The sequence below is a fragment of the Piliocolobus tephrosceles genome, chromosome 4 (genome assembly GCF_002776525.5).
Source record: "Piliocolobus tephrosceles isolate RC106 chromosome 4, ASM277652v3, whole genome shotgun sequence".
NCBI classification, from domain to species: domain Eukaryota; kingdom Metazoa; phylum Chordata; class Mammalia; order Primates; family Cercopithecidae; genus Piliocolobus; species Piliocolobus tephrosceles.
In genome coordinates, this window is record NC_045437.1 from 135,803,182 (window position 1) to 135,827,307 (window position 24,126).

The following is a 24,126-nucleotide window of genomic DNA, read 5'->3' on the forward strand; positions in this document are numbered from 1 at the left end:
TTGTTCAGCTGCAGGGACGTTATGACTGAGGGGGTATTCATGTTCCCAAACCGTCACAGTGGCCCTGCGGATCATGCTGCTTTCTGCTCCCAAAAAGAGGATGCCTAGGATGGACATTAACTCAGCTCAAGTATACAACTGGGGTCCTAGATATTGATCAGTTTGATCTGCTACTCCATAGGGATCGTCTGAGAGTGGTTTGAGTTCCCTTGTTAGGCTTTGGATTTCTGAACTGGTTAAAGGGACGTTGACGGAACCAATGTCCCCTCCTCCTAGAGGCACTTCCCTTAAGGGAAAGATCGTTGGAGCACATTCTCTGGAGGTAGTAGTGGGGAAAGGGAAGTTTTGGATATCTTTTTTACATTGTGCTATCTCACATTGAAGTCTTCCTGGGGGAGGGCATTCAGGCTGGAGAGACCCCAAGAGTCAGGATTATAAGGGGGAGAAACAAAGTGAGCTGGGGAAGGGTCTGGGGAAGTTGCATCTACTGGAGGGGGAGGGAAGTTAGTGGTGTTTGGCAGGGAAGGTGGTCTAAGGGGTCCCACGTGTTGGTTGACTTTTTGGGGTAAGGGATATTAATTTCTTGAGAAGAAGTAGCTTCTGGCTTGTCTCCTGTATCCTTTAGGGAATAGAGGACAGGCCCCTGCCGCCAACACAGGGCATAGTCTATTTCCTCCTGGGACACAGGACTTGTGTTATTGACATACCCTATTAAAAGTTGACAAATCCAGTCCTCACTAGATTGAAACTTTTGGCCAAGACTGAAGGTTTGAGGATAGGTTCTTTGGTCCAAATAAAACAGCAGTATTTTATCATTCGTTGCTTTTTCTTCTGTTTGGTCCTCTCATTATCCTTCCAATATGTTAACATGAGACCTAGAGGGCTATCAGAGGGAATTGTATTGTCTGTCTTGTCCTTTTTATTTCCTGTCCTGCTTGAGGTACTTCCCATTCTGGAAGTTTTAGGTGTTTCCCTGCGTTTCCTGAGTCTATGTGGCTCAACCTCTCTACCCCCTTTTCTCTGGAGGTTCAACCTCTCCCCGCCCACTGGAGGTTTCTTGCACTCCCCTACTTTCACTTCATCCTTCTCCGGCTACTTCCCTCACGGGAATTTAAGCCTAAGAATTCCATAAGTCCTTTATCCTTTCCCTGCTGTATATGAAAAGCTTTGATATATTCTGAGTTTGAGGAACTGATTCCCGAATCCCTTTAATTATCATATTTCTGAGATCTCTCATATTCCCTCGATGGGCTACATTGTTATTCCATTGAGGATCTTGGGCCAGAAACTTTTGTTCAGCTGCAGGGATGTTATGACTGAGGGGGTGTTCTTAGCATTGGCAGGTTGGTATAAGCCTCACAACAGGAAAGCTGCCCTAAGCCATGTGAGGTGACATGGAACCACGGATCCGGACTCCACACTCGCTTCACACTCAACTGTGCATCTTATTCACACACTTTCAACCTCCAGGATGTCCTGACCACCAAAGAAGTACTTCACCACCCCCACAGCTTTTCTGACGTTGGTGTGTGCAGAGTTACCTGGTCGCTGCAGTATTTGTAGGCCTTTTCTTCCTTCATTGCTGAGAGTTCAGGTTTATTCATCACACCGGTGGGTCTCAATTCCTTACTCCTGAGGCCATCGCAGTGAGGCAGCGGGACGCATCTCCTCGTGAGAGGTGATCAGAGACCCTTTCCCGGAGGAGAATGGGATGCCAGACGAGCCCCCAAATAGTTGGAAATAAGAGCCTGGAGTTGCAAAGAAAACGAGCACTCAAACAAAAGACTTCTCAGCAAGGCAAATTTACTTCTGCAGAAGGGTACTGCCTGCACCAGTCACAATCGCAAGAGCGCACTGAACAAAGGAGAAGAGAAGGGTTTTCATCCCTAACGCAGCTTCTATTTGTGTCCCTTCCCCATTGGCTGGAGTCAGACCACACAATTTAAGCTAACCCAATTGGCTAAAACTTGAAATTTTTCTAAATAGGGTAGATGGGGAAGAAGGGGTAGCAGTGGTAAAACTTTTCCAAATAGGGTAAACTGAAACCTTTAAATGTGTAACTTATAAAGAAAGGAGGGGAGGGAGGGATTGTCCATTAAGGCATGTTTGGGCATGTTTAGGCATGGCAAAGATGGAAAGGCTTGTTTAGAAAATAAGAATTTATCTTTTCTAGCAATGTGAAAGGACGTTAGTTGCTGAAAGAAAGAAGTTTGAAGAGGAATTAATTATTTCTAGCACCAGCTACTTGGGAGGCTGAGGCAGGAGAATTGCTTGAACCTGGGAGGCGGAGGTTGCAGTGAGCCGAGATCACGCCATTGCACTCCAGCCTGGGTGACAGAGCAAGACTCTGTCTCAAAAAAAAAAAAAAAAAAAAGAATTACAAGCCAAGCACAGTGGCTCACGCCTGTAAGCACTTTCGGAGGCCAAGGCAGGCAAATCACTTGAGGTCAGGAGTTTGAGACCAGCTTGCCCAACATGGTGAAACCCCATCTCTACTAAAAAATATATAAATTAGCTGGGTATGGTGGCACACACCAGTAGTCCCAGCTACTCAGGAGGGTGAGGGTGCAGTGAGCCAAGATCATGCCACTGCACTCCAGCCTAGATGACCGAGTGAGACCCTGTCTAAACCCCAAAAGAATTACACCTGAAGTTATTCTCTTGGTTACCCTACAGTGCCATCACTTTTTGAGGATGAGCACTCACATAGCCCTATATGCACTCATACACACAAAGCAAAGTTCTTGCCAGTTCTAATAGACTTGTGCTCTTTCTTGCTAAAGCACTAATCTAAGCTCTTAACTCTCACATGCAATGACCAAACCCCACACTCAACACTGAGTTCCTCAACTCTTTATCTCAGCATTTCTACTGACATGTAAGACCTTAATGGTAGAAAATATTAAATGCCCTGTTTTAATTCAAATTTGGAAGGGTATCTGCATAGGGTTCAGTCACCAGCATGTCAGGGCATCCTGGTTGAGAACCACTGACTGCTGTTTCACCACAAATTACAGTGATAAATCTCTTGCTATGTCAACTTCCCAGTCACAATTCTGTATCTGCCCCTGTACCAGACTTCTTAAAACCCCACATTTTGTGTCAATAGAAATGGCTGGAAACAAAGTCTTGAGCCAACTCTAGGTTTTCCAACGTTCAGGCTGTTTAAAAGAATCCCACTAATTAACAAGCTAATTCACCATATATAATGGAGTGAGGAAGTATTAGACTGGTTTAATTCTATAATATTAAGACCCAACAATCTTGAACATGAACAGACAATTCCATTTACACAGGTGCTCATGAAAAGCTTCCTACCAAGTGATATATATTTTTTTATTCCCGTACCCCCCCCCCCCAGTGATATTTTGTATGTAAGCCAACTTGGGGACAATGGAGGCAAGATGCTCTTATTTCACTGATGGCAAATGACCATCTTCCAGAGCCAGCAATCCATAGCTATGAAAGACCAAACCTCAATGCCAGTGGTTAAAAAGAAATCTTTATTTTACAAAATTAAAAACATAAATAGTATTTACAAGCATCTTAAATACCAGCTTATAATACTTGACATTTTTTAATCATTTCAAATTGTTTCCCATAAGCTTTTAAAATGCAAGACCATTCATTCACCTTAGTGAGTTACCAGTTTTTATTTCCACCAATCCAAAGGGGGTTTTGGTTTTTGAAATTGTCCATACTGTGGTCATTCAAAAAAATACAATATACTTTTGAAACGACTAGCTTTAAAAAAAAAAAAAAAAGTCCTGAGCTTCCTACCCCAGTTGTGGGATATTACTCCAAAACAACTCAAGAACCCAAATTATCTTACTGCCTGATTAAACGTAACCACTCTAGGTTTTTAAAGACATTCCTGGTACTCACATTAATCCATCTCCCTAACGTTTCAGGTTTGCTGGAAGGAAAAGTAGAGAAAATAGAGAAGTGGGAGAATCCAGATGACTATCTGAAATCACATTATTGAAAATACAACAGACATGACCCAAAAATCTGATCTTACTAGTTTCATTTGGGATCAAATCCAGGATATTTATTGTACAAAAATTTCAAATGATTTCAGATGATACGTATGTGACGGCAAACCTGAGTGGCACAATGGAACACAGACTTAAAAGATGCTTCCGTGGTCAACACTCACTCTGGAGTTCTCATGAATGAAGGGTACACAGATTCAGTAAAATTGTTTGCTTTTAAGTTTCATTATCTGGTCTTCAAATTTCAGCACAGAGCAATTCATTTCCATATAATAATATGTAAAGAAAGACTACAAAAGTGTGAGGAAAGCAAATGTCCTCGAGAAGGGTCAGAAAAGGAAAGGAAGACTCAGTATTTATAACCCATTACATAAGAACACCATTTTGTTCCATTTTCCCTGGAAGCCCTCACAGCTCAGCTGAGAATCAGAGTAAGAATCTTCAATATCAGAGATTAGCAACAAATTTAAAAGAAAAAGAATGATAACAGGTAAGAGTTATATACATTTTACTAGTTTGTTTCAGACTTGTCCTGGATATTTAAAAAGGTGTCAAATGAGCCATGGATGCTGGTGGCAGGAGGCAACCAGAGAGGAGAGGCTCGGGGATGAGGAATGGGGAAGACTTATTTACAAATTCAGAGCAAACTCCTCTCTTCTGGGTCTAAAATAAAGACATCTTTTGTCTTCAGTAAAACAAAAGTCTTTCTGCTCAATGCAGATGGTAGGTACAGTTTGCTCAAAAGAAGCATTTTCTCTTGGGGAAGATAAGTACACAGTCAGCACAGTAAGCACCACTCTGGGATCAGGCCCAACCTGCAGAGCCTGGCGCCATCACTGCTGCATGTTGTTGATAATCGCAAGGATGCTCATCTTCTCCTGGGCAGAGTCCACATCCTCATTCTGCTTCTGGGCCACTCCTGTGCCTAAGCCATAGAGCCGTCCACAGTACTTGGCATCATCAATGCTGTCCTCAAAAAACAACTGAAGAATGGGACAGAGAACCATGGTGGGAATTATGCTAGGAGTCATGACAAGTATAAACACTATCACACCTGGCCAGGCACAATGGCTCATGCCTGTAATCCCAGCACTTTGTGAGGCCGAGGCGGGCAGATCACTTGGGGTAAGGAGGTTGAGACTGGCCTGGCCAACATGGCAAAACCCTATCTCTACTAAAACTACAAAAATGAGCCGGGCATGGTGGCACACGCCTGTAATCCCAGCTACCTGGGAGGGTGAGGCGGAAGAATCACTTGCGCCCAGGAGGCAGAGGCTGCAGTGAGCCAAGATCGTGCCACTGCACTCCAGCCTGGGTAACACAGTGAGATCCCATCTCAAAAAAGAGAAAAACCACTACCACATCAGTACCTCCCAGCCTTCCTAAAGCCCTGAAAATATACCAAACTAGAAAAAAAAAACTAATAGCATAGAAAGATTCAGCTGGGCACAGTGGCTCACGCCTGTAATACGAGCACTTTGGGGTGCCAAAGCAGGTGGATTACGAGGTCAGGAGTTCGAGACCAGCCTGGCCAAGATGGTGAAACCCCGTCTGTACTAAAATTACAAAAAATCAGCCAGGCGTGGTGGTGGGCACCTGTAATCCCAGCTACTTGGGAGGCTGAGGCAGAGAACTGCTTGAACCCAGGAGGCAGAGGTTGCAGGGAACTGAGATTGCACCACTGTACTCCAGCCTGGGGAACAATGCAAGACTCCATCTCAAAAAAAAAACAAAAAAAAAAAGAAAAAAAGCAGACATGGTTTTACTCACTGCAACCTCTGCCTCCCAGGCTCAAGTGATTCCCTTGCCTCAGCCTCCCGAGTAGCTGGGATTACAGATGCATGTCATCATACCTGGCTAATTTTTGTACTTTTAATAGAGGCAGGTTTCGCCATGTTGGTCAGGCTGGTCTGGAACTCCTGACCTCAAGTGATCCACTTGCCTCGGCCTCCCAAAGTGCTGAGATTACAGGTGTGAGCCACCATACCCGGCCTAAACCTTTCGTTTTAATGCAGTCTTTTCATGCTCCTTTCTCTGCAGGAGAAAGGCTCTCCTATCTGAACAGACACACTTTCCATGTATTCTTTTACTGCCAGTATCTCTGTGCTGCTGCTGCTGCTGCTGCTGTTTAATGCAACTGCTCCCTTGTCTTTAATAAGCAAAGCAATGGTTAAGAGCTTAGGCTCTGGATTCAGAAGGACTCACTTGACCTTGGCAAAGTCATTTAAGCTCCTTTTAAGCCATAGTTCCCTATCTATAAACAGGACAATAGGGTTATTATGAGGAATGAGATAACAAACAGTAAGCACTTAAAGCAAGATCTCTCCATTGTGGCACTACTGGGGCAGGATAATTATTTGGCGGAACTTGTCCAGTGTATCATAGGATGTTTAGCAGCATTCCTGACAGGTAGCACACCACCCTCCCCCACCAGATTGTGACAACCAAACTCATGTACAGATATTAACAAATGTACCCTCCAGGGCAAAATCATCCCCAGGTGAGAACCACTAACCTAGAGCATTTGCCAAAACATGGTAGCAGTTGTTTATAATTAAGAGTAACAAAGAGGAAACGTACTCTCCCTCTCTACAATCTTAGCTCTAAAAAGGAGATCCATGTCTATAGATTAACCTGATCCGTTCCTCAAAAGTGTCAACAAAATCGACATTTTAATTTTTCAAAGCAGCGTCTTACTCCTTCTACATCTTCAAATATATTTTAAAACCTGAGTTGCCGGGCGCGGTGGCTCAAGCCTGTAATCCCAGCACGTTGGGAGGCCGAGACGGGCGGATCACGAGGTCAGGAGATCGAGACCATCCTGGCTAACACGGTGAAATCCCGTCTCTACTAAAAATACAAAAAACTAGCCTGGCGAGGTGGCGGGCGCCTGTAGTCCCAGCTACTCCGGAGGCTGAGGCAGGAGAATGGCGTAAACCCAGGAGGCAGAGCTTGCAGTGAGCTGAGATCCGGCCACTGCACTCCAGCTCAGGCGACAGAGCAAGACTCTGTCTCAAAAAAAAAAAAAAAAAACCTGAGTCAGTGAGTAAAGAAACTAAAAGAAGAAATTAAGAGTCTTTTTACTAAAGGGTTATAGTAAACTCAATATAGTATTTATTTAATAATAATTGACAGAACTTACCATAATGTCAGTGGGTGGCCTAACAAATATATTTGTATTACAGGAATCAAAAACAAAGCAAATAACTGAAAAGATCAGAGTTACCAAGAACACCAAGTTCTGGACTTGGGTGTGCTCAAGCATATTTGGTTACTAGAAAGTGGCTCTCATGTCAGAATGCTGCTTTCGCCTCTCAAACATGTGACATGCTGAACACTGTGACGAAAAACAACCATTTTCAAAGTGGCCATCAACTTGCTAAAAAAACAATCAGTGTGACCGGGCGCAGTGGCTCACGCCTGTAATCCCAGCACTCTGGGAGGCCAAGGCAGGCGGATCATCTGAGGTCAGGGGTTCGAGACCAGCCTGGCCAGCATAGTGAAACCCTGTGTCTACTAAAAATACAAAAAATTCAGCCAGGCACCATGGCTCACGCCTGTAATCCCAGCAGTTTGGGAGGCCGAGGCAGACGGGTCACCTGAGGTCAGGAGTTTGAAGCAGCCTGGCCAACATGGCAAAACCCCGTGTCTACTAAAAATACAAAAATTAGCAGAGCATGGTGGCGGGCACCTATAATCCCAGCTACTCAGGAGGCCGAGGCAGAAGAAAAGCTTGAACCCGGGAGGTGGACATTGCAGTGAGCCGAGATCACACCACTGCACTCCAGCCTGGGTGACAGAGCAAGGCTTCATCTCAAATAAATAAATAAATAAAAACACATGTTCAGCAAACCTCAGCCCACACAACAGACCATCCACTACCTCCTTAGTCTTCAGTAAGTTACTGCCAAGAGGCGTGTGATCACATTCAAGGAAGTTTACCTCTTTCATCCTAAAGAAAGCCATTCCTGTCAGCAGTGAGTCTGAGCCTGCCTGGTGCTGCCTTCCAATCCTCTGCAAATCCAACTGATCAGCAACTTCCTGAAGACCTCCCTGAAGATATATGAAAAACAAAGACAATATTACAGACCCAACATGCCTCTACTGGAGTCAACTAAGTGCAGTTACGAGTTCACTAAATTCTAGCAAGAAATGGGGACAGGCCATTTATTTAACAGGCCTTAGTAACCTCTTTTTGGCTCTTTTCTCCCCTTTTTCCAAATGCTATATTGTGCTATATCCTATATTTTGCTCCTTTCCATGTTGTTAATCTTGCCAAACTTCTGCCTTTAAAATCAGAATTGCAAGGCTGAGGAAATAGTAAATCTCACTCTAATTCTAGACAGCAAAGCTCTATGTCAACAATTTATTAGGGTACCAAGTTCTAAAACTTCTAGAGTTAAGAACCCCTCTGAGAATCTGTTACACCACAGACCCCATCCCTAACAAACAGCATTTATACCTTTTCATTAGGTTCATGGGCCTCGAGTGAAGAATGCCTGCCTTAAGATGATAGAAGCAGAGGGTTCCCTTCATGGCCACACAAATATCTGTGCAAATCAGCTTTATATTATACCCTGTCTACCACTATACTGGCATCTAGTACTCAATAATGCATGCTGAACACATAACAATAAAGCAAAGTCAGCTTTTTCTCTGTCCTTATTTTTGTTACTGATATTAAGAAAAACATCATATACCTTAAGATTTTTGCAACTCTTCATCAGGTATTTCACATCATAAATGGATGGGAAGAAAAGGTTCAGAATATGAAAGAATTCATGTTCCTCTTCTGGCAAACGAGAATCTGTAAGCAGCTTTACCATATAGCCAAAATCATAGCCACTACAAGGAGAGAATAAACCACAGAGGTTAAAAAAGCAGCAGTTATCAGGCCCCAGTGTTCAACCATTTTATTTCTCAAAGTTTGTAAATGCTACTTCGTGTTAAGAACTTTCACTTTTTCTGAGTAGTTTATCATACTATAATCTGAATCTTTTTTTTTTTTTTTTTTTGAGACAGAGTCTCGCTCTGTTGCCCAGGCTGGAGTACAATGGCGCGATCTCGGCTCACTGCAACCTTCACCTCCCGGGTTCAAGCAATTATCCCTGCCTCAGTCTCCCAAGCAGCTGGGATTACAGGCACCCACCACCATGCCTGGCTAATTTTTGTATTTGTAGTAGAGACAGAGTTTTGCCATGGTGGCCAGGCTGGTCTCGAACTCCTGACCTTAGGTGATCCGCCTGCCTCAGCCTCCCAAAGTGGTGGGATTACAGGTATGAGCCACCGTGCCTGGCCTATAATCTGAACTTTCTAATAACAACCTAATAGACTAATATGGGAGATATAAAAAAGTACCCAAAGGTTTTAACTGTGGATTTGATTCACCAAAAATCCAAAAGTACTGAGAAGTTAAAATAAGGAGAATCTGGCTTTCAAGTACCTAAGAAACTCTGGGGACAGCCATTTAAAAGATAACCAAGTACTGTGACCCTCTCCACCCACCATATTCCCACTTGGAATTAAACTCACTGATAGCCACATGATAAAGCCAAATACCATGTGAAACAAACCAGTATATAAGCCCCAGTATTTTCTGAAAAACTGAAACATGGACAACAAGTACCAATTCAACTTCTGACTGCTGCTGATGAACAGAACAGTCACTAGGACTTCAAAAGTGACTAAGAATTCAGTTCCCTGCTCCAGTGCAGCCCAAAGTGAGAGAGAAATACACATTCCCTAGGACTGACCTATGAAATGAAAGCCATTTGACATTGTCACAGAGAACCACTCCTGACGTCATAAGCAGTTCTGCAAAGTGCAGTGTGTCAATCCCTTCCTCTTCATGCTTCTGAAACTGTAGTCCTGAGTTAGCAAGGAGATCTATGGAATCCTGGGAGTACATGTCCTCTCTAAAAAACAAGGTGTTTATTTATTAACTGGTGAATAATGAAACAGAAGTGGCCACAATACTACCACCACCTTATACTTATAGTACAAGTAATTTTGAAATGCTTTTCCTAACTTAATAGATCAATTCACTCTTTCCAACATTCAAACAAGCATGCAGAGTAGATCATCATATTTCTATGACAGATAGAAAAATGAGATTTTCTTCCATAAACTAAATTTCCTAATTATAATAGGTATATATTTGCTCATTATTTGAAAAAAAAAAAAAAAAGACCAGGCACAGTGGTGCACGCCTGTAATCCCAGCACTCTGCAAGGCCAAGGCAGGAAGATCACCTGAGGCCAGGAGTTCCAGACCAGCCTGGGCAACAGAGCAAGACTCCATCTCAAAAAAAAGAAAAGAAAAGAAAAAAAAAACCACCACACACACACACACACACACACACACACACACACACACAAAGATTAGCCAGGCATGGTGGTATGCACCTGTAGTCCCAACTACTCCGGAGGCTGAGGTGAGAGGATTGCTTGAGGTCAAGAACTGGAGGGGGCTCACACCACTGCACTCTAGTCTGGGTGACAGCGCAAGATCCCGTCTCAAAAATAAAATAAACAGGCTGGGCATGGTAGCTCATGGTAGCTCCTGTAATACCAGCACTTTGGGAGGCTGAGACAGGCGGATCACTTGAGGCCAAAAGTTCGAACCAGCCTGGCCAACATGGTGAAACCCCGTCTCTACTAAAAATACAAAAATTAGGCCGGGCACAGTGGTTCATGCCAGTAATCCCAGAACTTTGGGAGGCCAAGGTGGGCAGATCACAAGGTCAACAGATCGAGACCATCCTGGCTGACATGGTGAAACCCTGTCTCTACTAAAACCACAAAAATTAGCTGGGCGTGGTGGCATGCACCTGTAGTCCCAGCTACTTGGGAGCCTGAGGCAGGAGACTCGCTTGAATCCAGGAGGCAGAGGTTGTAGTGAGCCAAGGTCGCGCCACTGCGCTTCAGCCTGATGACAGAGCGAGACTCTATCTCAAAAAAAAAAAAAAAAACAAAAATTAGTCGGACGTGGTGGTGTGCCCCTGTAATCCCAGCTACTCAGGAAGTTGAGGCCTAAGAATCACCTAAACCCAGGAGGCAAAGTTTGCAGTGAGCCAAGATGGCACCACTGCACTCCAGCCTAGGGTACAGAACAAGACTCTGTCTCAAAAAAAAATAAATAGGCCGGGCACGGTGGCTCAAGCCTATAATCCCAGCACTTTGGGAGGCCGAGACGGGCGGATCACGAGGTCAGGAGATCAAGACCATCCTGGCTAACACAGTGAAACCCCGTCTCTACTAAAAAATACAAAAAACTAGCCGGGCGAGGTGGCGGGGGCCTGTAGTCCCAGCTACTCAGGAGGCTGAGGCAGGAGAATGGCGTAAACCCAGGAGGTGGAGCTTGCAGTGAGCTGAGATCCGGCCACTGCACTCCAGCCTGGGCGACAGAGCGAGACTCTGTCTCAACAAAAAATAAATAAATAAATAAATAAACCTAAAAAAAAAAAGGCCGGGTGCAGTGGCTCACACCTATAATCCCAGCACTTTGGGAGGCCAAGGTGGGCAGATCACCTGAGGTTGGGAGTTCAAGACCAGCCTGACCAATGTGGAGAAAGCCCGTCTCTACTAAAAATAGAAAATTAGCCGGGCGTGGTGGCGCATGCCTGTAATCCCAGCTACTCGGGATGCTGAGGTGGGAGAATCACTTGAACCTGGGAGGCAGAGGTTGCGGTGAGCCGATATAGTGCCGTTGCACTCCAGCCTGGGCAACAAGAGCGAAACTCCATGTCAAAAAAAAAAAAATCAACCAACAAAAAAATATTGAGGCACAGATGGTGGGCAGCCAGCTAAGATGACCCGATGCGCCTTCCAGCTGATTCAGGCTGCTTGCCTCAGTCTGAGAGTCACCACCACCATGGCCAGTCAGTCTCAGGGGTTCTAGCAGCTGCTGTGGGCCGAGAAATGTGCCACTGAGAAGGTATCCAAAGCGCATGAGCAAAAGACCCAGAGGCTGAAGCAGATCAAAGGAACAGCTGAGGATGAAACTTAACAGTACCCCCTGCAGAAAGAGGAAGCGGTCCAGGTCAAGGAAGCCACAGCCCTGGAAACCCAGTAGCTGCAGCACTCAAGTGGCATAGGAAGCCCAGAAAAGGACCAGCCTCCAGACCTACTTATGGCAGAAAAAGGCTTGGGTAGCCTCTTGGCCTCTGTGACATTGGCCAGAAATCCATGAAAACTACAGCATAAATGGAAAGGGGTGGGAGAAAGAAGTGCCTGTTCCATGAACCGGCATTTTAGATGACCTCAGGGAACATAAAGCTTTGGCAAAGCTCAAGTTACATTCCTATGAAAAGGAAGTAAACAGGTCGGGTGCGGTGGCTCACACCTGTAATCCTAGCACTTTGGGAGGCCAGGGTGGGTGGATCACAAGGGTCAGGAGTTAAAGACCAGCCTGGCCAAGATGGTGAAACCCGTCTCTACTAAAAATACAAAAATTAGCCAGGCGTGGTGGTGGGCACCTGTAATCCCAGCTACTCGGGAGGCTGAAGCAGAGAATTGCTTGAACCTGGGAGGCAGAGGTTGCAGTGAGCCAAGATCGCACCACTGCACTCCAGCCTGGGTGACAAAGCGAGACACCATCTCAAAAAAAAAAACAAAAACAAAAACAAAAACGAAAAAAAGAAAAGGCAGTAAACAGGTGGAGCATGGTGGCTCATGCCTGTAATCCCAGCACTTTGGGAGGCCAAGGCGGGTGGATCACAAGGTCAGGAGTTCAAGACCAGCCTGGCCAACATGGTGAAACCCCATCTCTACTAAAAAAAAAAAAAATTAGCCAGGCATGGTGGTGGGGACGCCTGTAATCCCAGCTACTCAGGAGGCTGAGGCAGGAGAATTGCTTGCACCCAGGAGGCACAGGTTGCAGTGAGCTGAGATTGTGCCACTGCACTCTAGCCTGGGTGACAGAGCAAGACTCTGTCTCAAATAAAAATAAAAATTAAAATTAAAATTAAAAAATAAAAAAAAGAAAGAAAAGAAAAGGAAGTAAAAGATTTCTGTATATTACATAGCAGGTCCCTTCACTTCTTGGAGAGTAGCAAATCTAGCTTCTTTGTACAGACTTACAACTCAACTAAAGCTTTTATATTTTAAAAAAGGACATTAAAAAAATTTTCTCTTTACTTCATATTTCATAGAAATGTAATGGATATATGTTGTCTGTTTTCCTATGTCTTTTAGCTCAAGCAACACATGTATCATTGTTGACTTTTTCTTTCTTATATCTAGTGAAAGGAAAAAGTTCTTTGAAGAAGGAAAGAAATTAAGTTTTCTTTTTCCCTAATGCTTCCATGAAGGTCAGGGGCTTTATCTATGAAAAAGTAGCAAATAGTTATTTGTAACCCATGTGAAGCAACAGCCAGTCTTAAAGTAGTCTATTCCTGCTAATGGTTCAAACAATGAATACCAGTGTAATTGTTTGAGCTACTTTTAGTTTCTCTTAATCAAAATTACTAGATGACAGAATTAAATAACTTGTAACATGTTATTACTTGGTATACAGATGATTATCTAAAAGACTCTGTTATGAAAAAAATTGAAAATATTAATGTTCTTCTAGTGCTACCACACAGATACAACACCTTCCTTTACAGCTCTTTCCAGACTATTTTATCTATCTACACATACACACCTACATCTCTTACATCTCTACATCAGAGACCATCTTTACAAACCAGTACTCATCCATTTGTAACACTGGCATAATATTCCACTGTAAAGATATATCCATTAATTCAACCACATGAATTATTTATAATACCATGTAACACAAAAGTAAGGAAATAAGCTAAACAAATCCTGTTCCACTAGACTTTCACTTGCTTTTCATATAAACTTGGGTTAGACAATAAGAAAACCACTGCAATCTTGATTTTTTTCCACTAAATTAAAACCAGTGTTGAATCACAAGTTTCTTTTCCACTTAAATAAAAACATTTTTTTTTTTTGGTTTTATTATAACTAGGCTTCAATCCCAAGTAAACATTATTTCTTTTTTCTTTTTATTGAGGCAGTCTCACTCTGTCACCTAGGATGGAATGCAGTGGCACTATCTCGACTCACTGCAGCCTCTGCCTCCTGGGTTCAAGTGATCCCCCCACCTCAGCCTCCTAAGTAGCTGGGATTACAGGCACCCACCAGCACACCTGGCTTTTTATATTTTTAGTAGAGATAGGGTTTCACCACACTGGGCAGGCTGGTCTTGAACTCCTGGCCTCAAGTGATCCATTGATCCACCCACCTCAGCCTCCCAGAGTGCTGGAACTACAGGTGTGAGCCACCACACCCAGCTGCAAATCAACATTATTTTAAATCCAAACATACTCAAACCACTCTGAAATAACTCATTTTTCTTCCTTGTATTATATTATTTTTATGGTACGAACTTACAGGCTTTTTTTTTACAGGCTTTGACAATAAACTAAAAAATGCAGCTAAAGGAAAGATCCAGATGATCTCCCAAAATTATCCAAAACATAATTTGGATCCAAAGGAAATTTCCAAAATATACGACAACAACAAAAAAGTTGTTCCTTGCAGGCACAATGGCTCACACCTGTAATCCCAGCACTTTGGGAGGTCAAAGCGGGCTGATCACTTTCTACAAAAAATTAGCCAGGCATGGTGGCATGCACCTGTAGTCCCAGCTACTTGGGGGGATGACGTGGGAGGATCACTTGAGCCTGGGAGATTGAGGCTGCAATGAGCCATGTTCGCACCACTGCACTCTAGCCTGGGTGACAAAGCAAGACCCTGTCTTCACAGGAAAAAAAGATTACTCCTAAGTCATGAAACACTCCTGATGCCCAGTTAAACAAAGCAGGATATGATAGGAAGTACACTAACATCACTATGCAATCAGCAAAATGACAGTCTCCCCCAAATTTTCTTTTAAAATTCCTGGGTATAAAAAAAAAAAAATTTAATTCCTGGGTATATATCCAAAAGAACTGAAGGCAAGACCTTGAAGACATATTTGCACACCCATGTTCATAGTGGCAATATTCACAACAGCCAAGAGGTAGAAGAAACCCAAGTGTCTATCAATAGATGAATAAACAAAATGTGGTATATACATACCATGGAATCTTCCACTGCCTAAGAGTGGAATTGCTAGCTCATATGGCAACTCTATGTTTAACATTTTCAGGAACTGCAAAACTATTTTCCAGAATTTCCCCCAAAATTCTATATTCCCAGCAGCAATATATGAGAGTTCCAATTTTCTCCATACCCTCAACAACACTTATTATGTCTTTTTGACTGTAGCCATTCTAGTGGGTGTGAAGTGGTATCCCAATGTGGGTTTAATTTGCATTTCCCTCATGACTAATGATGTTGAGCATCTTTTCATGTGCTTACTGGCCATCTGCACGTTATCCTTCAAGAAGTCTACTCAGATCTTTTGCACATTTTTAGTTGGGTTGTTTATCTTTTCATTATTGAGCTGCTGCAGTTCTTTAAGCAGGACTTCACTTGCTGAGATTCCCTATTCCATCCTTTGCTTGACCGCTCTATCCAACACCTACCTGGATTCAGTGAAAACAAAACTTAAAATTAACAAAATTATTTAGAAATCACTTACGTAAGGTTAAATTTGAAATTGAACTGCCAAGTATTGATTCCAGAAGGATATTCTCCCTTCTCATTTGTGAATGTAAGGCCCAGCTGGATAATTTTTAAAAGGTCAACATTGCACCGCAGAAGCTGATACTGGTAATCTATGGAACTACGAAATTCACCAATTGGTCGCACCACAACACCTGGAAATTCTGTGTCCTGGAAAAGGAAAAAGTCTCTCATCACAAGGTTTCAGAAAACAGTGGGTGCTGAATTGGTAATTCATAAATAAAATTTTACCTCCATTTATAAAAGTTATGTGACAAGCCCCAAACTTGGGCACAAAATTCTTTTTGTGTTTTTTTTGAGATAGGGTTGGTATGTCTCTGTCACCCAGGCTGCAGGGCAGTGGCACAATCACAGCTCACTACAGCCTCAACCTCACAAGTGCAATTAATCCTCCTACCTCAGCCTCCCTAAGTAGCTGGAACTACAGGTCCGCGCTACCACACCCAGCTAATTATTGTATTTTCTGTAGAGATGGGGTTTCACCATGTTGCCCAGGCTGGTCTCAAGTGATCCACCTGCCTCGGCCTCCCAAAGTGCACAGATTACAGGCATTAGCCAACACGACCAGCCAAAATCCTATCTTAAAATACTGATCTTGTTGATATCTACTAAAGAAGCACTAGAATCATGAAGCTTCGCACAACAACTTGATCCTAAATAAGCAGAATGTCAATAGAAATAGTTGAGTAACTACAGGTAGTATGCAGTCAATTAAGAACATTCTAGGTTGAGAACAATATATGAATAAAAATACAAATACAGGGAAGTGAAACAGCCATTCAGAAAAAAATATAAAGAGACAGGCTTAGCTTGAGTGAAAAGACTGGAAGGAGCTCTGAATACCAAGCTACAGACTTAACTCTATAATTTCTAAAGGAGTCACAAATTCCAAGCAGCTAATGTAAAGGAGTAAAGTCAGCTAGGTATGAAAATGGTACAAGTAACATTTTCATACTGAAGTTGTTACTTCAGTATGAAATAAAGTAAAACAGAGAGCACACGCCCCTCTACAGGAGGCTCTTAATATTACCACAATACTCATCTCTTTCTCCAGCCAGTGTCAGGCAGGGGTAGATAACATATATTGCCAGGTCTTCCTATTTTTTTTCAGAGATGCCAGAAATCTGGAATTCAACTGAGTTCTATTGACTTTTAAATGCTGGCAATAAATTTTTTTAATTTTGAATAAACATTGTATAGTCAAATTCACCATATCTGTGGAACAGATGGGCCCTGGGGGTTGATGTAACTTCTGCTTTAAAGACTTTCAAACAGAATAATGTTACAAAAAATCTAAGATACTAGAGGTTACATCCTTCTCAGAGACACTGGCTACCTTGATATTTCATAAAGTAACACAACCTTCCGTCAGGTTTAATTCACAATGGCTTTAGTGGAACATACTCATTCTTTTCAAAATCTCAAATTAAACATTCCCTCAACCCATCCATATAAGAAGGTGAGTAAAACTGGGCATGGTGGTATGAGCTTGCAGTCCCAGCAACCTGGAAAGGTGAGGTGGGAAGACTGCTTGAGCACAGGAGTTCAAGGCTGCAGTGAGCTATGACTGACTGCATCTGTGAATAGCCACTGTACTCCAGCCTGGGCAACAGAGCAAGACCCCATCTCTAAGAGTAAAAAAGAAGGTGAGTCAAAGTAGAGCTCCTTACCATGGCAATATAACTGTAACTGAGCACGATTTCTCGGATCTTCCTCATCTCTTCTTCTAGATTACTGGCCCATACTTCACAGATAACCTGGCTATTCTCCACAAGTGCTGCAGGCATCCTGAAGAAACCTGAGAAGTCGTCTTCAGCTAACTAGTTTTACAGTGCAAGCCAGACAATGTTTGATCTGATCTAGATTTTAAAACATTTTAAAATCATGTAAGTTTATATACACATAAGATGTCAACAAAACAAAGACATCAAAATAATATTTTACAATCACTTCATTAGTTTAAAACATTAAGATTATATTTATTCTCCATTTTATAAGATGGAGAAACTCTTGTCAACACACACAAACACATGCATACACACGCACACACACACACACACACACGGTTCTTTCTTGAAGAAACTGAAGTTACTGAAACTTCTGCCCAGCAGTCCTCTGCTACAGAAGTGAAACCATTACCCTAGTTTTTCAGCTCTCTGTAGACTAGACCAAAATAATCCCCAGTTACCACAAATATACCCTTATCCATGACTTTCATATCACTTTGCACAGAGACCAAATCATGGCAACAGTCCTAAAGGAATCACCTTAGCCATTTTCAATGTACCTGAGATCTCTGAAAGCCTGAAAGAATGTGGACCTAAACTCTCATACTCAAGCCTTTGTACCCATATGATGAATACTGGCATGGGATTCTTCCCCCAACCCACAAAAGGAAATTATTTTTCTCTACAATCCAAAAGTCAAATATAACTAGAGGCAATTAACAATACCAGTGTCTCTTTAGATATACCAGTGCCTCTTTAGATTTGTGCAAACAGAGCATGAAGTGAGGGATTTAAGTGGTAGAAAACAATCCCACTTGCTAATCTGAACTCTAAAAACCACAACGAAAATCAGAATTTGAGTTAGTATTTACTTTTTTTTTTTTTGAGATGGAGTCTTGCTCTACTCGCCCAGGCTGGCGTGCAGTGGTGCACTCCTGGCTTACTGCAACCTCTGCCTCCTGGGTGCGATTCTCCTGCCTCAGCTACCCAAGTAGCTGGGACAACAGGTGTGCACCACCACGCCCAGCTAATTTTTGTATTTTAGTAGAGATGCGGTTTCATTATAACTGGCCAGGCTGGTCTTGAACTCCTGACCTCGTGATCCACCAGCCAGTATTTACTTTTAAACACATAAATTAAAAAGAAACTATGCAGCAATTCAACAGTAGGACTAAAGATGGCTGGTATAAAACATTCAGCCAGAAACAGAATGATTCATGGTATATTTTCCAAGAGAAAAATTAGGGAGGGGAAAGTATTCTGTGAGAAAAAAATTCATCATGATTGGGTGTCTGACTAATGCTGTTATTATTATGGCAAACAACATACGAGGCCTTGTTATAAAAATACAAAAAAGTTGGGTGTGGTGGCTCATGCCTGTAATCTCAGCACTTTGGAAGTCCGAGGCGGGCGGATCACAAAGTCAGGAGATCAAGACCATCCTGGCTAACACGGTGAAACTCCGTCTCTACTAAAAATACAAAACACTGGCTGGCTGTGATGTCAGGCGCCTGCAGTCCCAGCTACTCCGGAGGCTGAGGCAGGAGAACTGCTTGAACCCAGGAGGCGGAGGTTGCAGTGAGACAAGAAGTGCCACCACAATCCAGCCTGGGCGACAGAGCGAGACTAAGTCTCCAAAAAAAAACCAAACAAACAAACAACAAAAAATAAAGGCATTTACTTCTAAGGCAAGCCCACTGCATGGATCCACAACACAATAGTGGGCTCTAATGTATATATTTAAAGAAAATTTCCTAGAAACAGTAAAACGAATGTAAGTGGTTCCCAAAGGACAGAGCAAGGAAAATCTTTGCTTCCCACTTTCAAGATTGGCAGATGCAACAATGAGAATCTTGAGCAAAACAAAACTGGCATCATTTCTCTAAGAAACTTCTGAGAAATCAAACTGTTGGTTTGCCAGCAACCCTTGAAGATTCCATTTATTCAAGGTATCCTATACTTCTACAGATTTTTCTCTGTAATTATAGTAGTTAAACTTAAGTAGACTATGTGGTATCTCCCCCCAAAAACATAGTAGAAACTCCTTGGCCGGGCGCGGTGGCTCAAGCCTGTAATCCCAGCACTTTGGGAGGCTGAGATGGGCGGATCACGAGGTCAAGAGATAGAGACCATCCTGGCTAACACCGTGAAACCCCGTCTCTACTAAAATACAAAAAACTAGCCGGGCGAGGTGGCGGACGCCTGTAGTCCCAGCTACTCCGGAGGCTGAGGCAGGAGAATGGCGTGAACCCAGGAGGCAGAGCTTGCAGTGAGCTGAGATCCGGCCACTGCACTCCAGCCTGGGCGACAGAGCGAGACTCCATCTCAAAAAAAAAAAGCAACAACAACAACAAAAAACCCCACACAACCAAAAGATGCCTTTAACCTCCATTTAAAAGAGAACTGGTTTTTAAAAAGTTAACCACTCTTATACATATCTGGCATATATATGGGGACTGCAAAAGCCAGACAGTTGGCAAAAATATGTAAGCCATTTTTGCTCCAAAGTTAGCTAGGATCTGTGTAAACAATAGCTTGCAAGCCCCTGAATGCAGTGCCACTCAAAAATTAAAGAGGAATCACACTATGCACATTTAATTTAGCAAGTCAAATTACTGACATATGCTGGCCAAAAAATAAAATAAAATAGCAACTTAAATACCAGCAGGACGAGGGCAGTGGCTCACACCTGTAATCCCAGCACTTTTGAGAGGCTGAGGTTGCAGAATCACTTGAGCCCAGGAGTTCGAGACCAGCCTGAGCAACAAAGTGAGACCCCCGTCTCTACAAAAAGTACAAAAACTTAGCCAGGCACGGTAGTGTGTGTCTGTAGTCCCAGTTACTCAGGAGATTGAGCTGGGAGGATCACTTGAGCCCTAGGAAGTCGAGGCTGCAGCAGTGAGCTGTGATTACGCCACTGCATTCCAGCCTCAGCCACTGAGCAAGAGCACGTTTCAAAAAAATCATCATCATCATCATCATCATCATCATCATCATCCCAGCAATTCAGCCTGCCACTTTCCACTTCGTAAGCACATGCTCCAAAATGAGCCTAAGATAGGGGTCTGTCTTCCTCCTTTTAAGCCTCCTCAGTGCAAGCATCTCACAGCACATCACAACTCTATGGCTTTCAAATACGCTTATTTGCACAACACAACCCCTAAAGGTCACCTAATTACTCATCTGGGTTACAACCAAAGCAGCAGTAACAAGTTTCAAAACTGAAGAAAAAACTGTCCAGCATGTAGTCACAAACAGGATGCTAATCTCAAGCGTTGAACCTTCCTAAGGAATTTTTAAGGATTAATTTTTATTACATACAATGTTTGCCTCACGGGCTGACTTAAAAACTTGACTCCCACATGAGCTACATAGAAAACTGTGCAAGTGGGAAAGGTTTTCACAAACACACACCGCTATGAATTACTGAAGTCCCTGCCCCGTGCTGACCAGCAGGGCAGTTATGTTCAGATGGCTCCCGTTGATCTACAGTGTAAACTTCTCCAAAACATAACTCCTTATTTACACAGGAAAGTTCTGAAGGGCAACTAATAATAAAGCCACCGGAACGTTTTCTCTGCAAGCAATCAAGGCCTTGCTCGGGAAAAGAAATGTTGAGTCTGGTTTTGTTTGTTTAAGCCCAAGTGTACAAGGAAACAATAAACATCACTTCCCTATTCGAGAGGACTGAACAAAGGCTTTGCCGTGCATAGATAAGATAGAAAAGGAAGTGGCACGTTTGAAGAAATAAATAGCAGCAGCGTTTAAGAGGATCCTCTGACCCTCCCCTACCTCCAAACAGTGTCTCAAGGCACTGTCCTGGACTGAACCGCAGTTCAAACTTCTTAAAACCACCCGAACGGCCCAGGTCTGTGAGTTGGCTCCTCCATTCCTAAAGCCATAGAACATCAAGAAAAAGTTGTGGGGCCTCAAGAACTGAGGAGACGGCGGCGACTTAGAAGGGGGAGGCCCGCAAGATTCCAAATTCAGGTCCTTCTCCCCACTACTCTGTCTCCCATCACCATTCTCTTCTCGTTTATCATCATCTTTCCACTTCAAACCACACTCAGTCTTCCTCCTTCTGACACGCCATTCTTCTTCTGTTTTTGTTTGTTTGGTAAAGCAAAGTTAAAATTACGGGCCTTAGGACTAAGAGAACTAAGTTCGAAGCCAGGTCAAGCCACGTAGTAGTTGTGCGTCCTTGCATAAGCTACTTAACCTATTTCGTGCCTCAGTTTTCCTATCTTGTAAAATGGGTTTGATAATAGTACGCACCTCGGACGATTGGAGTAGAAGTTAAAATGAAGCATATGAGGTGCTTTGTAAACTCCCCGCACATATCACTCGAATATTACCGTGTGGCGGTGGCCATTATTACTACTCTTTGCTGGGGTTTCTCTCCTCACACACCCTTCCCCCACAGACCCCCAATGGTCTCTCACACTCTTCCATCTTACGCTCCTCTTTCCGGTAAGCGCATGCCCGCTTACCGTGAACGGCAGGGCCCGCGAAGCGCTGGCTGGCGGGCTGGCGGGCTGACTCCCGGACGGCGGCGGCTGCAGCAACCCCTGACCCGGAGCTCTCTTCCCTCTACCCCGGATCTGCTCCTAGAACCGAACGAGCCAGTGAAATGGGCGCCCACGTGCCCAGAGCGGCCTTACGTACCTCCCACCAAACAACCGGACGGCACCACTCTACCCACCCGATCCGCCCGACTCGCCTGCTCTCTAGAGTCACTCCAGACGCGCGCGCGCCTGATCACGCCCGCTCCTCCCCCTTTGCGCGCCCCTGCGATTCTGTGCGTGTTCGTTCTGCCAGAGAGCTCGCGGGAAGCAGCGCGCAGGCGCAGAAACAACAGGGCCCTGCCGAATAGGTGGGAAGCGGAGGCCTCGAAGCACGCTTGCGGAAGGCGGCCCTCCCGCGACCCTCTTCGCGTGATTAGTTGCGCTCGCTCAATTTAATCATGATTATTACTCCTCCATTTTGGTTCTCTTTCCGCGCGACAAGGAAGGGGCGTGGTCTAGAACAACCCCTCCCGCCGTGGGCGCGGCCTGGAAAAATCCAAAGGCCGAGGAAAGGGCGTGGCCCTTCGAACAAACCCCCACCCCGAATTACCACGCCCCTCCTTCTGGCTTTGAAGGACCGTTAAAATCGTTGGCACGAAGGGTTTGTGGCGAGGTTGACGGAGAAAAAGGCTGTCCTGGTTTTCTGTTCTAATGTGGCCCCCCTAGATGCCTCACTTACAAAGCATCTATCTTACGGTTACTTTCTGGCAAACAATTAGTTGGGGGTGGGGCGGCTCCCGAAAGCCGAGGGTGGGTGACATCCGCCAAGGCCCGCCTACCTCCGGGCCTCACCCAGCCGAGCGAGGAATATTGCCATAGCAACTGGCCCGCCAAGGGTCTGCTCCAGTTACAAAGAGGACGGCGCCTCCCGTGGGCACGGCGCCTGGCCAGCGCAGGCGTCGCCCGGCTTTTGAGAGCTCCAAAACCTTTGCGGAGGCGCAGGGAGCTCGCCAGATTTTAGTGTCGAGACCCACGGGCTCAGGCCTCGCCCAGGAGCTTTTGAGGCCCCTCTGCCAGCCCTTTGGTTCCCTTTTAATCCTGCTTGGAGACTGGGCTCTTGACCGACGCCCGCCCTGGACAGCGTGTGACCAGTTGGGGCGCGCCTCCACCTCGTGTTCTCCGCGGGAGAGAAGACAAAGCGCCGGCTTCCTGCACAGAGCGTCGGTGGCGGGCCGCCCTCAGCCACTCTGGCCAGCGCTCCACCCCTGTTCCCGAGAGGACGTGGGGGCTGCCCCAGGCACGGTTCTAGTCCTTGTCCCAGATGCTTCTACTTGAGGGGCTGTTGATAAGAGAACGGCAGATGTACCCCTAGTGGGCTTCTACTATTCACTTTGCACTTTTAAACATTTCTTCCTAAGGGGATTCTCCAGAATCCTTCCAATTCCTAGGCTAGATGCCGAGCTGGCCTTGAGCGTCAATTTCAAACGGGATTCCCAAAAGCTATTCTCCAGGGAGGTGAACTCCTAGCTCCAGCCTCCAGGATAAGAGCATCAAATGCACTTTCTGAACTGCAGTCCTCCTCTTCTCCCCTCCAAATGAGTGTTTAGCTCCTTATCTGCAAAATTAGGATACCAATGGCTGTCATGAGCTTGTGAAGATTAAATAGTTAATAATTGGAAAAACACCCCGCACCAAGGAAGATATAAAAGAGCGTTCAATAAACGGCATGTCTCAGTTTGCTCTCTCTAAAACAGTCGTTTGGGGCCGGGCGTGGTGACTCCCTGAGCCTGTAATCCCAGCACTTGGGGAGGCGGAGGCGGAGGGATCATTTGAGGTCAGGAGTTCAACACTAGCCTGGCCAACATGACAAAACCCTGTCTCTACTAAATAATACAAAAATTAGCTGGGCGTGGTGGAGGGCACCTGTAATCCCAGCTACTAGGGAGGCTCAGACAGCGAGAATTGCTTGAACCTAGGAGGCGGAGGTTGCAGTGAGCCTAGATCGCGCCACTGCACTCCAGCCTGGGCAACAGAGCAAGACTCGGTCTGAAAAAAATAATAAACAGTGATTCGGTTGAGGAATACACTGATAAAGAAGGCAGGCAAGTTTCCCATTCACCATTTAGTTCCGTGGGTTTCTAACGTGCTTTCACCCACTTGTAATTAGAGTCAGGAGAGGCTACCGCCGACAGGCAGGCAGTAGTCACATGAAAAGTGGCCTCCCCAGTCCTTTCTTGGAATTTTGTTTTTTTCCTGT

The 24,126-nt window shown here is 44.4% G+C and overlaps 1 protein-coding gene across 10 annotated transcripts; it reads right to left on the reverse strand.

Moving 5' to 3' along the window:
• Positions 1-3,480: 3,480 nt before the first annotated feature.
• Positions 3,481-22,401, reverse strand: CNOT8 (CCR4-NOT transcription complex subunit 8). 10 transcript variants are annotated; one of them, XM_023226911.2, is made up of 8 exons: positions 22,085-22,401; positions 21,855-21,971; positions 17,308-17,496; positions 15,594-15,787; positions 9,749-9,910; positions 8,696-8,840; positions 7,938-8,048; positions 3,481-4,978 (listed from the first exon to the last, which is right to left on the reverse strand). In XM_023226911.2, the coding sequence occupies exons 3-8, from the start codon at positions 17,422-17,424 to the stop codon at positions 4,829-4,831; spliced, it is 879 nt and encodes a 292-aa protein (XP_023082679.1). In that variant the 5' UTR covers positions 17,425-17,496; positions 21,855-21,971; positions 22,085-22,401; the 3' UTR covers positions 3,481-4,828. The 10 variants fall into 10 exon arrangements, with proteins under 10 accessions (XP_023082679.1, XP_023082680.1, XP_023082681.1 ...); XM_023226912.2 differs by having other exon boundaries at positions 22,067-22,361; XM_023226913.2 differs by lacking the exon at positions 22,085-22,401 and adding an exon at positions 21,157-21,256 and having other exon boundaries at positions 21,855-22,060.
• Between the last annotated feature and the right edge of the window lie 1,725 nt (positions 22,402-24,126).

What these genes read in the sequence shown, in the direction of transcription:
- CNOT8 (XM_023226911.2), bottom strand. Translation starts at nt 17,424, where the DNA reads ATGCCTGCAGCACTTGTGGAGAATAGCCAGGTTATCTGTGAAGTATGG. An exon ending in AAATGGCTTTCATTTCATAG is followed by an intron (nt 8,841 to 9,748) that starts GTCAGTCCTAGG and finishes CTCTCCTTGTAG; the next exon opens with TGGCTATGATTTTGGCTATA. An exon ending in CTTTCTTTAGGATGAAAGAG is followed by an intron (nt 4,979 to 7,937) that starts GTAAACTTCCTT and finishes CCCATTCTTCAG; the next exon opens with TTGTTTTTTGAGGACAGCAT.